Source organism: Neoarius graeffei, chromosome 6 (genome assembly GCF_027579695.1).
Source record: "Neoarius graeffei isolate fNeoGra1 chromosome 6, fNeoGra1.pri, whole genome shotgun sequence".
Classification (NCBI taxonomy): domain Eukaryota; kingdom Metazoa; phylum Chordata; class Actinopteri; order Siluriformes; family Ariidae; genus Neoarius; species Neoarius graeffei.
Window position 1 is genome coordinate 44,269,164 of NC_083574.1, and position 14,773 is coordinate 44,283,936.

The 14,773-nt window shown below is 39.9% G+C and overlaps 1 protein-coding gene across 16 annotated transcripts in view; it reads right to left on the minus strand.

The window, feature by feature from the left end:
* Positions 1-2,102: 2,102 nt before the first annotated feature.
* The window catches only part of mical3a (microtubule associated monooxygenase, calponin and LIM domain containing 3a), a 307,065-nt gene continuing 294,394 nt past the window's right edge, over positions 2,103-14,773 (minus strand). For all 16 annotated transcript variants that reach the window (XM_060923703.1, XM_060923715.1, XM_060923719.1 and 13 more), the window contains 3 exons: positions 8,712-8,811; positions 8,461-8,534; positions 2,103-2,745 (listed from right to left, as the gene is read on the minus strand). In XM_060923703.1, coding sequence (XP_060779686.1) covers positions 2,561-2,745; positions 8,461-8,534; positions 8,712-8,811 — 359 coding nt within the window. In that variant the 3' untranslated portion in view covers positions 2,103-2,560. The remainder of the gene's footprint in view (positions 2,746-8,460; positions 8,535-8,711; positions 8,812-14,773) is intronic.

The following is a 14,773-nucleotide window of genomic DNA, read 5'->3' on the forward strand; positions in this document are numbered from 1 at the left end:
TGATCTGGATCACCGCCAAAATTTAATGGATTGTTACTTGTGCCCAGTCACACCTCTGGAAAAAATTTCAGAGCAGTCCGTTCATAACTTTTTCTGTAATGTTGCTAACAGACAAACCAACAAACAAACCAACCAACGCTACCGAAAACATAACCTCCTTGGCGGAGGTAATTAACTGCTAATCCTAGAGGTTCACATACTTTTGCCATTCACAGATATGTAATATTGGATCATTTTTCTCAATAATTAAATGACCATTTATAATATTTTTGTCTCATTTGTTTAACTGGGTTCTCTTTATCTACTTTTAGGACTTGTGTGAAAATCTGATGATGTTTTAGGTCATTTATGCAGAAATATAGAAAACTCTAAAGTGTTCACAAACTTTCAAGCACCACTGTATATGCGAGTCTGTGCTCATCTAAAAGTTCCAATTCAAAGTCAACACCTTCTGACTCATCCACACATGCGCAGGAAGAGATTCCACTCTGCTCCACTGTCTTTGGAGATGATTATCAGGGGTTCAAAGAAACGCTGTTATAAATAATTTGTGGTTGGGATGTGGGACAGCACACTCTGCTGTAGATATTCATCAGCTAGTGTTTGTATAGAACAAACAAAAACCCATTTTATTTGATTTCCAGGCATCACCGTTGGAGTAATATTTAACTGAATAGTGGAACTCACTACCTCAAGGTGGTGGGAGACCTCGAGGGGCCTGTTGAAACATTCCCTCCCTCGGACAGTCAGCTCATGTCTTTGCAATTTATTTTTGTCTTGTTTCTCAAAAAGTCGGTTTCAAACAAACAAGAACAAAATGGCATAATGAAATTGAAGAACAATTTTTTTTTTAATTTCCTTTCAACATACATCCAATGTCTTATATGCAGATTAGCTACCAGAAAGCATTTACACATGTCAAGAACTGACAGCAATTTTAAAAATTAGGTTCCATTTTCTTTACATATAATACATTTTCACACATGTTAATAAATACCAATAAACTCTGTAAAACAAATTTACACAGTCTAAATAACTAGGCCTTACACTCGTAACTTTTTTCGTTCACAGTTATCTTGTACATACATACAAAAGTCTGTGTCCATCTATACAGCGTAATAGTGACCAAGCTGAAACATAGGTATGATCAACCTATATAGCATGTGACCAATAGACACACCGCTCGGCTAAAGGCATTACAAACGGTTTTGCCACAGATATGATTTCTTGCTGTTGCTCAATATTGTGTGTTAGTGATGTGTGGATGCTCACATGTAGTACAAATTTATTGATTTATAAAAACAAATACATTTTAAAAAGATCAACCCTCGGGTAAAAGTGAGTAAACATTGTGGATGTGAATATGACATGTAATATGTGATAAAAGGCATGTTGCTACACACAGCCAGTGCATGCGGTTTCTCATCTTTATTCCACTATGAAGACGTGAAGCAGATTTGCTCAGTCTCAGCAATCCAGGGGACCATGAATAAAACAGACTTTGTAGCGTATCGATATCCGATATCAAATAAAGATCAGGGATTCTATAAATATACAAAGATGATCCACCACATATCAATGAACTGACTATGTTTCTCTTGCACTGTTTCGACTTTTTTAAAACATTAAAACATTAATATTGCAATTCCCCATGTAAATTTCCATGATTGAAAACATTTGCACGATATTCCTCCATTTCTGTAAACTGTAGTGTGGCCATTGGAAATGCATTTCAGAGAGCTGATTGTAAACTTACATAGGAATAATCTTAAGATCACTCAAGAACAGGAGACAGCACTAGACACTGCAGATGAGAAGCTTCACTAAGAGTGCGTCACTACTTAACATGAGCTAAAGGCCAAGTCCTATATACACAATACAGGATATGCTTGTTCGTAGATATCCTTTAGTCCTGATATGAGGTGACTAATGGGAGAATGAAAAACATTTCCTGATCATAAAAAAAAAACCTTTATAAGGACACGCGGAATTTCTTTGTAGTCTGCAAAGAAAATTCATTGCATGCTTTTGCTGTAAAAGTAAAACAAGTCGAATAAATATGTGTTACTAAACAGTTCTGGCCAGATTAATTGATTGTGATTAAAAAAAAAAAAAATCCATTGATCAAGGCTCCACATTGCATTGTGGGTAGGAAAGGCATCTCAACTATAGTGTGTTCCTACTTTCAGTCAGTAGTCAAATAAAAAAGTATGGATACAGAGTCCAAGGACCTCTTCTCCTCTGTAACAGCTGCTAAACAGTACATTCGACGAAAGCTCTGTTCCTTTTGAAATGTCTTTAAGACGTTCCTGTTTATTCCCTTTCTGAGACCAAAATAACAGAAAAATGTCTTGTACAGACAGACGCGAAGGCTTGACTGGATTTCCACTGAAGCATAAAGAGAGACAGGTGAAGAGACCGACCCTGAGCCGAGTCAGGATGACTCGTAAACATCAGAAAGATGTGTAAATGTCATCGAGAGGCAGGCAAACTCAACCGAGTCCTAACATTGCTCGTGGTGGTGTTTTGAAGATCATGTGGAGTGGATTTGATGCTACTGCTAAGCCCAGTTGAGGTTGAAGCCCTTGGAGAGCATGACAGCTTCCAGGTCTTTGTCCTCTTCCTTCTCCCTGAGTCTCTGCTCTTCCAAGAGAGCCACCAGAGAGTCCCTCTGCTCCACCACCTCCAACATCTCGTTCAGGATCCGTTTCTCCTCGGCCAGCTCTGCCTCAGTTTTCAAGTGGTCTACAAGAGAGACAGAATTTCATGCACAATATTTTTTCCACTTGGAAAACAGAATACACTCTTGTTTGCTGTTTCTACTCAGACCAGTGAAGACTATATGTCTTTTTTTATTGTTTTGTTTCCTATAAAATGTCACTGAGGACTTACAGCCAAGCCAATAAGAATGTTATGATCATAAACTGGTTCCAAAAAGCAAAGTGTCACGGGGTCTTAAGAGATCCATAATGTTCAGACACCATGTTTCAAGATTCAAAGTGAAAAAAATATCATGGCCTTGAAGCTCCAGGTTTATTGGTGCATGGCTTCAGGATTACAGTATAATATAAGAGTACACTGGTTAAATATGATCATAAATGTGTGATACAGAAAAAAAAAAAAAAAAAAAATATATATATATATAAAAAAGTGAGGATAACGCAATACATGGCACGTAATGAGTATGATTCAAGCAGGTACATTGCATTTCCATCATTTCCCACAATGACCACAAACCAATGAATACAAACTGAAACAGAGGATTTTCACATGACATCATCGCAACTGCAGATTTGTTTATGCGGCCATGTTGCCTGGCAAGCCTTGTGTTGGACAATGACCGGCACAAGTGTACGCGAGTGACTAAGCCTAATTCAATAAATATCTCCAGATAAACTTGTACACTTGTACAACCCCGATTCCAAAAAAGTTGGGACAAAGTACAAATTGTAAATAAAAACGGAATGCAATGATGTGGAAGTTTCAAAATTGCACATTTTATTCAGAATAGAACACAGATGACATATCAAATGTTTAAACTGAGAAAATGTATCATTTAAAGAGAAAAATTAGGTGATTTTAAATTTCATGACAACAACACATCTCAAAAAAAGTTGGGACAAGGTCATGTTTACCACTGTGAGACATCCCCTTTTCTCTTTACAACAGTCTGTAAACATCTGGGGACTGAGGAGACAAGTTGCTCAAGTTTAGGGATAGGAATGTTAACCCATTCTTGTCTAATGTAGGATTCTAGTTGCTCAACTGTCTTAGGTCTTTTTTGTCGTATCTTCCGTTTTATGATGCGCCAAATGTTTTCTATGGGTGAAAGATCTGGACTGCAGGCTGGCCAGTTCAGTACCCGGACCCTTCTTCTAGACAGCCATGATGCTGTAATTGATGCAGTATGTGGTTTGGCATTGTCATGTTGGAAAATGCAAGGTCTTCCCTGAAAGAGACGTCGTCTGGATGGGAGCATATGTTGCTCTAGAACCTGGATATACCTTTCAGCAATGATGGTGTCTTTCCAGATGTGTAAGCTGCCCATGCCACACGCATTAATGCAACCCCATACCATAAGAGATGCAGGCTTCTGAACTGAGCGCTGATAACAACTTGGGTCGTCCTTCTCCTCTTTAGTCCGAATGACACGGCGTCCCTGATTTCCATAAAGAACTTCACATTTTGATTCGTCTGACCACAGAACAGTTTTCCACTTTGCCACAGTCCATTTTAAATGAGCCTTGGCCCAGAGAAGACGTCTGCGCTTCTGGATCATGTTTAGATACGGCTTCTTCTTTGAACTATAGAGTTTTAGCTGGCAACGGCGGATGGCACGGTGAATTGTGTTCACAGATAATGTTCTCTGGAAATATTCCTGAGCCCATTTTGTGATTTCCAATACAGAAGCATGCCTGTATGTGATGCAGTGCCGTCTAAGGGCCCGAAGATCACAGGCACCCAGTATGGTTTTCCGGCCTTGACCCTTACGCACAGAGATTCTTCCAGATTCTCTGAATCTTTTGATGATATTATGCACTGTAGATGATATGTTCAAACTCTTTGCAATTTTACACTGTCGAACTCCTTTCTGATATTGCTCCACTATTTGTCGGTGCAGAATTAGGGGGATTGGTGATCCTCTTCCCATCTTTACTTCTGAGAGCCGCTGCCACTCCAAGATGCTCTTTTTATACCCAGTCATGTTAATGACCTATTGCCAATTGACCTAATGAGTTGCAATTTGGTCCTCCAGCTGTTCCTTTTTTGTACCTTTAACTTTTCCAGCCTCTTATTGCCCCTGTCCCAACTTTTTTGAGATGTGTTGCTGTCATGAAATTTCTAATGAGCCAATATTTGGCATGAAATTTCAAAATGTCTCACTTTCGACATTTGATATGTTATCTATGTTCTATTGTGAATACAATATCAGTTTTTGAGATTTGTAAATTATTGCATTCCATTTTTATTTACAATTTGTTCTTTGTCCCAACTTTTTTGGAATCGGGGTTGTAGAAGTTCCATCTAAAAGAACAATGCCAGAGACCTGTAGTGTTTTGGATGTAATAACAAACGTAGAGATTAACTTGGTTTAACTTTTCACTGCTTCCTGGTGAACCCAGAAAGATGAGAAAAACGGAGACTTGCAGTTAAATGGGAAGACTGGATGAAAATCATTTCAATGTGTGTAGAGAACATTTTATATCAGGTTAGTGTGAAAGCTCTGTGCAACATTAAAATGCATGTGGGTTTTGGATGTGATATATTTTATTAGACCTAAAGCATGGCTCGACTAGCAGCATTTGTTATGTACTGATAATGTGGACGAGGTTAAACACCATACAATATGCTAGATCTAGGTCCTGGCTTGTTTATGACTATTAGAAGGCCATGTTTGAGCTTAACTTTGTCACAATAAGGTATTTTTCTTTATCGCGATATCGCAATATCATATCGCAATATCATGCCGGAATGTTATTTCCCCATAACATTCCGGCATGAAACCTGCGACGAAATACTGGTAGGCATCTGTACTTTTGTAAGCCTTTAGCATCTCCGGTGTATTTAGAAGTCCGAATTCTAAATAGTTCAGGATGTTGAAGTGTCCCAAATCCAGTAATTATTTGCTGAACACTTTGCAAGTGGAATAAATACATTTGTGGGTAAGTTAAGAAGACGCCTTTATTTTTGTCATGTGTAAACTTGAGCATAGTGAAATTCCTCCTCTGCATTTAATCCATCTGAAGTAGTGAACACGAACACACACACACACACACACACACACACACACACACACAGGAATGCAGAATAAATAAATACATTTGTGGGTAAATTATATGGATCTGTGATGCCTGCATGTTTCAGCTTTTGGATGTAATGCAATCTGCTGGTATAAAATAAATTTTTAATAATTTCAGACAGATTGTACTGACTGTAGCCACATCAATTTTCATTAGTAACTGTCGCGGCTGTTTCTCTGTTGGCCCAGCAATATGGCGGACGCTGCATGATGAACAAAAACCTGTGACGTCACCGAAAGTCCTCTATTACAGAAACGAAATGGCAGACTGTCATGAGTCCGACTGCCTAACTTCATCACAATACAGTCATATAATTTAGTATACAGCAAAAAAACAACCCCCCCCACACATACATTTAAAGGTGCAATACCTCTTTAATGAAGTCTAAATGTCACATCGCACCACGGAGTGCTTCAAGAAACCGTCCTAATCATTACTAATCAATAACCAGAATGTCAAGGGTGCAGCAGCTCATTTGGCCTGCCATCAAAACAACCATGATGACCAAAACAACAAACAACTGAAATGTGACAATGTGAGAGCGCACCAACCTCCATGGCAAATTATTTACAACAGGAAAATAAACAAAGGACTAAATTTTGTTCCCCAAGGGAAGATCAACCCAAAACATCAATCAGAACTGAATATGCATGATAAATGAGAGAAGAGATACAATTCTAGTCAGAAGAAAATTTGTTAAGTTCACCTAATTACTCATTTGTTAGCAAACAAGAGTGCTCTGAGAGCACAATATCCCCCGCCGGCAACTATGCCATAACGCTGGTAAAAATGCGACTGAATTGAACAAAATTGTAATATATGTGTATTAACGACATATAACAAAGAATTCTATCAAGTTTCGTGAAATTCCTCCAAAAATTGTGAGAGGAGTTGATTTCAGAAGGTGAGTACCCTTCCCGGGACGGACAGATGGACGCCGCCATGACATAATCCCCCTTCGGGCCTTTCGGCCAGCAGGGGATAAGAATTGTGAGGGAAGTTGATTTCAGAAAGTAAGCACACCTTGATGAAATTGCCAAAGGTACAAGTTTATTAGTAATCAAGGGTATAACTCTGGTAAAATTTGCCCAAATTAAATGAAATTTCAATATGTGTATAACAGTCATATAACAAAGCCTTTTGCCAAGTTTGGTGAAATTCCTCCACAAATTGTGAGAGGAGTTGATTTCAGAAGAACGTACACCCTCATGAAATTGTCAAAGTACAAGTTATTTAATCAAGGGTCAAAACTCTGGTAAAATTTTCACAAACGAAATTAAATCGCAATATGCGTATTACTGTTGTATAACAAGGCCTTCTTTTGCCAAGCTTCGAGAAATTCGTCCAAAAATTGAGATAGGAGTTAGAATGTCAGAAGGCAAGCACACCTTCATGAAACTGTGAAAGTACAAGACTGTTAGTCAAGGGCCACAACTCTGGTAAAATGCGACCGAATTGAACAAAATAATCTGCGTACTACCGACAATATAACAATGCCTTTTGCCAAGTTTGGTGAAATTCCTCCCAAAATTGTGAGAGGAGTTGATTTCAGAAGGAAAACACACTCATGAAATTATCAAATTATAATTTTGTTAATCAAGGGCTGGAATGCTGGTAAAACGTGACCCAATTTAATGAAATTACAATATGTGTATTACCGACATATAACAAAGAATCATGCCAAGTTTTGTGAAATTCCTCCAAAAATTGTGAGAGGAGTTAATTTCAGAAAGTGAGCACCCTTCCTGGGACGGATGGACAGAAATCGCCACGACATAATCCCCCTTCGGGCCTTTCGGCCAGCGGGGGATAAAAATTGACAATACAATGACCAAGTTTTGTACAGCAGGTCTAGTTCATTCAAAGAAAACAATCAGAACCGAAATCCACTGAGAACTGAGGGAGGAGATATGATTTAACTGAAAATAAACAAAGTTGTAAACAAATTGTTTACAACAAGAAAATCAACAAACAAATGACCAAGTTTTGTTCCTGAAGGGAAGATCTACCCAAAACAATCAGAACTGGAATCGGATGAGAAATGAGAGAGGAGATACGATTCTAGTGAGAGGCCTGGAAAATTTGTTAATTTGGCCTAATTACTAATTCGTTAGCAAAAAATTTGACAAAACAACGACCAAGTTTTGTGCGGAGTAATGAGTTCTTTCAAACAAAACAATTGGAACAGAAATCCATGGAGAACTGACAGAGGAGATATGATTTAACTGAATTGTGGATGACGGACGCCACGCCATGGCAACAGCTCATCAGCCTTATGGCCAGATGAACTAATAGTCATTGCTAAGTGTTTTTATTGCAATTTTTACTGATTTGGTGGATTAGCTGATCCATCTCTAGCGTAGAGCGAGTGTACATTAGGCAGAGAATATCGTTGGTCAGTTCTACTGTCAAAGAGGAAGAAGTTGGAAATTTGTCTCAGGCCTGGATTTGGGAGGATACACTGACGTGCGATACAACATACTGGATCTTGAGTTGCGTTTGTGATTTGTGAACTGCGTAGAGACTGCATTTTTACTTCTCACACATACACCAAAAAAAAAAAAAAATCTTCTCTTGTACATCAGTGCAAGTTCCACAAAGCTGCAGAACTGAAGTTCTGCTCATATCCTGCTATAAGGCATGATGAGGCAGTACATACCTTCGATTGCCATGCGCTCTCTGAGCTCCTGCTGCAGTCGACTCTGCCTGTCCTCCAACTCCAACTCACGAGCACTGAAGACAGAGCAGGAAAAAAATAAATAAATAAATATTAATTTTTTTTAATCAACTTTACTGTGTCCTGTTTTTTAAAAATCATTCACCCAGCGATTTTAAACACCTGCTACAGTTTGTGAGTTCAACATGAAGATGACTCAGATATGCAGTGAAACACGGTGGTGGATTACTCACAAGATCATCAGCTCCGATTCATAGCGCACCAAGGCATTCTTCTCCTGCACCAGTTTAAACCATTCCTGCATCAGCTTCGGGTCGTCCTTTTTGCCCATTCCTGAAGGAAGCAACATGTGAAAAAATGAGGAACGTTCCAGACACCCACTGTGCCACACAGAGATTCGACATGGACAAACACACAGACAATGCAATGACAGCCAAGCCGGGATGTCTCTCATTACGGAATGATGGGACAGGGAGAGGAAGGAGTGGGTCCGGAGCAAGAGCGCCGACCCAGGGTCAAGTCTGACCAGTCAATTCACAGAAGATGGCGTGGAGGTAAGATTTCTGATTTTCAAAGCACATTTGAGAGCAATGAAACAACAGATTATATTTCTGGGGCATTCTTTTCTTCTCAAGGTGGAGCTAAATTCTTGTATTTCTTTTACAGAGTAGTCACGGATTGTTTCCATTTTATGCTTTTATCCAAGGATCAGAGCACACACCCAGAAAGAAAGATTTACTGGATGTAAGTAAATTGCATTTTACATTTCATTCAACCTTTTGTACAGTGATGCCTGAAAGTTTGTGAACCCTTGAGAACTTTCTATATTTCTGCATAAATAGAAGCTAAAATATCATCAGCTGTTCAAACAAATCATAAAAGTAGATAATGAGAACTCAAACAAATGAGACAAAAATATTATACTTCGTCATTTATTTATTGAGGAAAATGATCCAATATTAAGTGAGTAGTAAAAGTATGTGAACCTTTAGATTTAGCAGTTAATTTGAAGGTGAAATTCGAGTCCGGTGTTTTCAAATCAGTGGGATGATAATTAGGTGTGAGCGGGCACCCTGTTTTATTGGAAGAACAGGGATCTATCAAAGTCTGATCTTCACAACACACATTTATGGAAGTGCATCACTGCGCAACTAAAAAGGATTTCTAAGAACCTCAGGAAAATGGTTGTTGATACTCATCAGGCTGGAAAGATAAAAAAAAAATAAATTTCCTCTAAAAATTTGGACTCCACCAATCCAAGATCCATGGAGGAAATCCAAAATCACCGTTACCTTCCAGGAGTGGTCGAACAACAAAGATCACTCCAAGAGCAAGGCATGTTAATAGACTGTGAGGTCTCAAAGGACCCCAGGGTAACTTCTAAGCAACTGAAGGCCTCTCTCACATTGGATAATGTTAAATGGTCATGAATCCACCATCAGGAGAACATTGAACAACCAAATGGTATGCATGGCAGAGGGCAGAGTTGCAAGAGGAAAGCCACTGCTCTCCAAAAAGAACACTGCTGCCTGATTACAGTTTGTTAAAGATAATGTGGACAAGCCAGAAGGCTATTGGAAAAATTTTATGGATGGATGAGACCAAAATAGAACTTTTTGGTTTAAATGAGAAGAGCTAAGCTTGGAGAAAGGAAAACGCTGCATTCCAGCATATGATCCTTATCCCATCTGTGAAACATGGTGGTGGTAGTAGTATTATGGTTTGGGTCTGTTTTGCTGCACCTCGGCCAGGATGGCTTTCCGTCACTGACAGAACCATGAATTCTGAATTATTCCATTGAATTCTAAAAGTAAATATCAGGACATCTTACCATGAACTGAATCTTAAGAGAAAGTGGGTCATGCAGCAAGACAACGACCCTAAGCACACAAGTCGTTCTATGAAAGAATGGTTAACGAAGAATCAAGTTAATGCTTTGGAATGGCAGAGTCAAAGTCCTGACCTTAATCCAATCGAAATGTTGCGTGAGCAGTTCATGTGAGGAATCCCACCAACATCTCAGAGTTGAAGTAGTTTTGTACAGAGGAATGGGCTAAAATTCCTCCAAGCTGATGTGATTTTCCTTAATAAATAAATGACCAAGTATAATATTTTCTTCTCAGTCATTTAATTTGGTTCTTATTATCTACTTTTAGGACTTGTGTGAAAATCTGTTGTTTTCAGTCATATTTATGCAGAAATGTAGAAAATCCTAAAGGGCTCACACACATTCAAACGCCACAGTAAACAGTGCTTGATAATAGGTAAGGAATAAAACACAACAGGGGATGCTGTTAATGGAAAATAAATGATAGGGTGGCGTGATCCAGTCTAACACACAGCATTTTGCCAAGAATTGCAATTCTTATTAAAGAACATCAACCTGCTACCACAAGAAGTTGATTATTTTCTCATAACAGCACATCCCAAAGCGTTTTATTCACCTTATACCACAGCAATTTCCCAATGATTACATTTTTACTTATTAAAGGAGGACATATTGTGCGTTTTATCCATTTTGTTATATTTCATCTTGTGGAACATCCATGAAACAAGTTAATTCCGGTTATTACGTACTGTATGCTAGTACCACCGTAAAGTTGTTTCCTCATCACAATCGCTTCTTTCTCTCTCTTCAAACTGATGAGGCTAAAACGACATCTTGTCATTTTACCAATAAATCCAAAAGCTCTCCAGAAAACTTAAAAAGTTACAGCTTCACCTCTGACCATTCCAAATCGCTGACACTGGAGACTCCTTCCAGTAATGCTAAATAAATGTCTCCTCATAGAAAAGGTTATATTACACACACATTATATATATAAGATCTGTTCTTGTGTAGTGTCAGCCATACAAGCCCTGTGTGAGCTGTTACTATAGAAACGATCGTGTTCTCAAGCGCGTTGGCACTACTAATCGAACTGCTGTTATAGATTTATTAAAATCTTCTGACCAATCAGAATTGAGAATTCAACAGTGCTGTGGTATAATCAAGCTTAACCCAATCTAACAGCAAATACCAAATATTATAAATAACACTGGGGACTGGGAAGATACACATTCTTGAGCCTGTTTAAAAAAAAAAAAAGTTCCAAAACGTGTGTGCATGGATTAAAAGAATGCAGCATGCAAGACTGAAATCAGTGGCTGCACAGTTGGCCATCTGTACACATCAATCCATGCTAGTACAGTCCTAAAAGCCTGTAACAGTCCCTTTAACATCCCTTTCAGTGTCTCTCGCTCTCTTTCTCTCTCTCTCACACACACACACACACACACACACACACACACACACAAAGACATGCAAAAAGCTCATTGGTGCCAAGCAAACCTGGATGCAGCATTGACATTCTTAGCTGACAGAGTGGAGGAAAAATACACTACACACAAAAAACTGAATGTTGGTGCTTGCGGACACAGCCCTGCGCTGCTTCAACACACAAAGCAAAGATCCTCAGACACAAGAGCGATGTGAGACAGAGACACACTGGACGACAGGGTTTGGGAGGCGCAACTTATCCAGTGGACACGCACTGCCAGTAGCCTCCACAACATTCAGCCCCATTCTCTCCCGAAGAAGAGACACAGAGAGAAAACCAGAGTTAGCACAGTCTCACCAAAAGACACACAGCCACTCAGAACTCTAGAGCAACACACACAATTAAAGAAATACTCTGCCATCATATCAGTAGTGAATGTGCAGTTACCATGGACAGAAATTGTACTGAGGAAAGAATGAAAAATATGCGACTCAAGTCTAAGGGCAGTTGTTGGGGCAATATATATTATTATTATTATTATTATTACTACAAATTTCATGTTACAGATTTTTGTAGAATTTGTTAACAATATTTGGAAATGAAGATAAATGTATATAATTTGTCCTTGGACTTTTTCCAAGAGGAAAGAATTCTTGGTTATGTACTACCAACATAACATTATAGGCATTTAGTAGACGCTCTTATCCAGAATGACATACAACACACCCAGAGTAGCCTGGGGAGCACTTGGGGTTAGGTGCCTTGCTCAAGGGCACTTCAGCCATTTATGCTGGTCCAGGGAATCAAACTGACAACCTTTTGGTCCCAAAGCTGCTTCTTTAACCATGAGGCCACATAAATACAAAATCTTTGATAGTGCATGGATAACTGAAATTTGGTTCTGAAATTTACCAAATCACTTCTGTATTATTTTAAAGCAGGGGTTCTCAAACATTTGCGATCTGGGCCCCCCCCCCGACCGAAAAAAGATAGATAAGCTATTACTTATCATCATTATTATTATTGGGCTGGTTTTTTATTGTTGTGTATTATTACAATGTTAGACAACACAGTCCGAGACTGAAAATGTTCAATTTTGCTCTATATTCCTTTTAAAAATTGCTGGATCCAGACACTGTTCTGGATCACCTCCAAAATTTAAGTTCTTTGTTGGGCCAAGACACACATCTAGTAAAATTTTCATGAAAATCCATCTGTACATTTTCTTCTGCAAAGTTGCTAACAAACACATGAACGAACAAACAAACTCTACCAGAGTACTGGAGGTAGTGTTAATGGATGTCTCAGTGTGACACATGAGCCTGCTTTATTTGGCAGAGTTCTCGAATTCTCGGCTCAATAACAGCCTCAGGTCATCCTCAATCTGTGCGCAATTGCAGTAGTTAGTTTTGAGCGCGGTCAGTTTTGAACAGCCCGCCTCACACAAATATGTTGACGCGAAAGGTAGGAGAATTTTTAAGGCAACGTCACAGAGCTGGGGGTCCTCCTGCGTCAGTGTTACCCAGAAGGATGCAAGAGAACAGGTGCTAGAAAGGTGCTTCAGCCTGCTGTCACTCTTCAGCTCAACAAGCTGCTTTTGCATTTGCAGTGACGAATCATTTGCGGTGCAAACAAACGGGTCCCGAACCCATGAAAATGACCGGTAGTCCTCCTTGAAATAAGAAACTAACTACTGTTTAAGCCCAGACAGGTGATCTGCAGCTGATTGAAAAACAGAGGAGAAATCTCTGCCGTGTGCCTCAGTGATGAAGTCTGCGAGGCTGGGGAACAGGTCACAATTTCCGACAATTATGCGGTCATGCCACAGGACACGTTTTTGGATGAAAGCATCCACTCTTGCCCCTTTTCCACCAAAGCAGTTCCAGGGCTGGTTCGGGGCCAGTGCTTAGTTTGTAACCGGGTTTTCTGTTTCCACTGACAAAGAACTGGCTCTGGGGCCAGAAAAACCGGTTCCAGGCTAGCACCAACTCTCTGCTGGGCCAGAGGAAAGAACCGCTTACGTCAGCGGGGGGGCGGAGTTGTTAAGACCAACAACAATAACAAGACCGCGAAAGATCGCCATTTTTAAGCGACGAGAAGCAGCAGCTGTACAAACGCGAAGTCATCCATTATTATTATTGTTGTTGTTGCTGCTGCTTCTTCCGTGTTGTTTTTGCTTCGATATTCGCGCCAAGGTTTATGCAAACGTAGCGACGTAACTGACGTATACAGCGACGTAATGACGTATACAGCGACGTAGCTGACGTATACAGCGACGTAGCTGACGTGTCTTCTCTTACCACTGCGAGTGATGGAAAAGCAAGCTGGTTCTCAGCTGGCTCGCAAGTTGAACGAGTTGTGAACCAGCACCGGCTCCGAACCAGCCCTGGAACTGATTTGGTGGAAAAGGGGTATCTGTCAGCAAGGACCAACACATTGGAATCCCGGCCTTGCAAAGACAGATTCAAAACTATTCAGTCTGTCAAATATGTCGACCAAATGCGACAAGGAAGCTAGCCACAGGGAATCATGGAAGTGCTTGGCCAGTTCCGAATTGCTTTCGGTCAAAAACAACAACTTCACCTCTTCTCGCAGCTCATACAAGCGCTGTAACACACTCCCTCTGGAAAGCCAGCGAACATCTGCGTGCCCAGAACCCATTTCCTGACAGAGGACCCCGAATAACCGTGAGTTCAATGGACGCGACTTAATGTAATTTATCATCTGAACTGCCTGTTGAAGCACAGACTGGAAGAGCGTCAGCATTGTTTTTTAGCTGCAAGTGCCTTGCGATGGATCATGCAATGAGTCCATCTTGCTAACAGAGCTACCTGTTGAAGGCGTGTCACTAGGCCACTCTCACGTCCTGTCAATTATCGCGCCCCATCGGTACAAATACCAACACACTTCTCCCAGACCAAGTCTGCATTTTTGACAAACGAGTCAATAAGATGAAAGATTGCTTCCCCAGTTGTACAGGTTTGAAGAGGAAGACAAAACAGAACATCCTCTTCAATCTCCTGGTCTTACGTAGG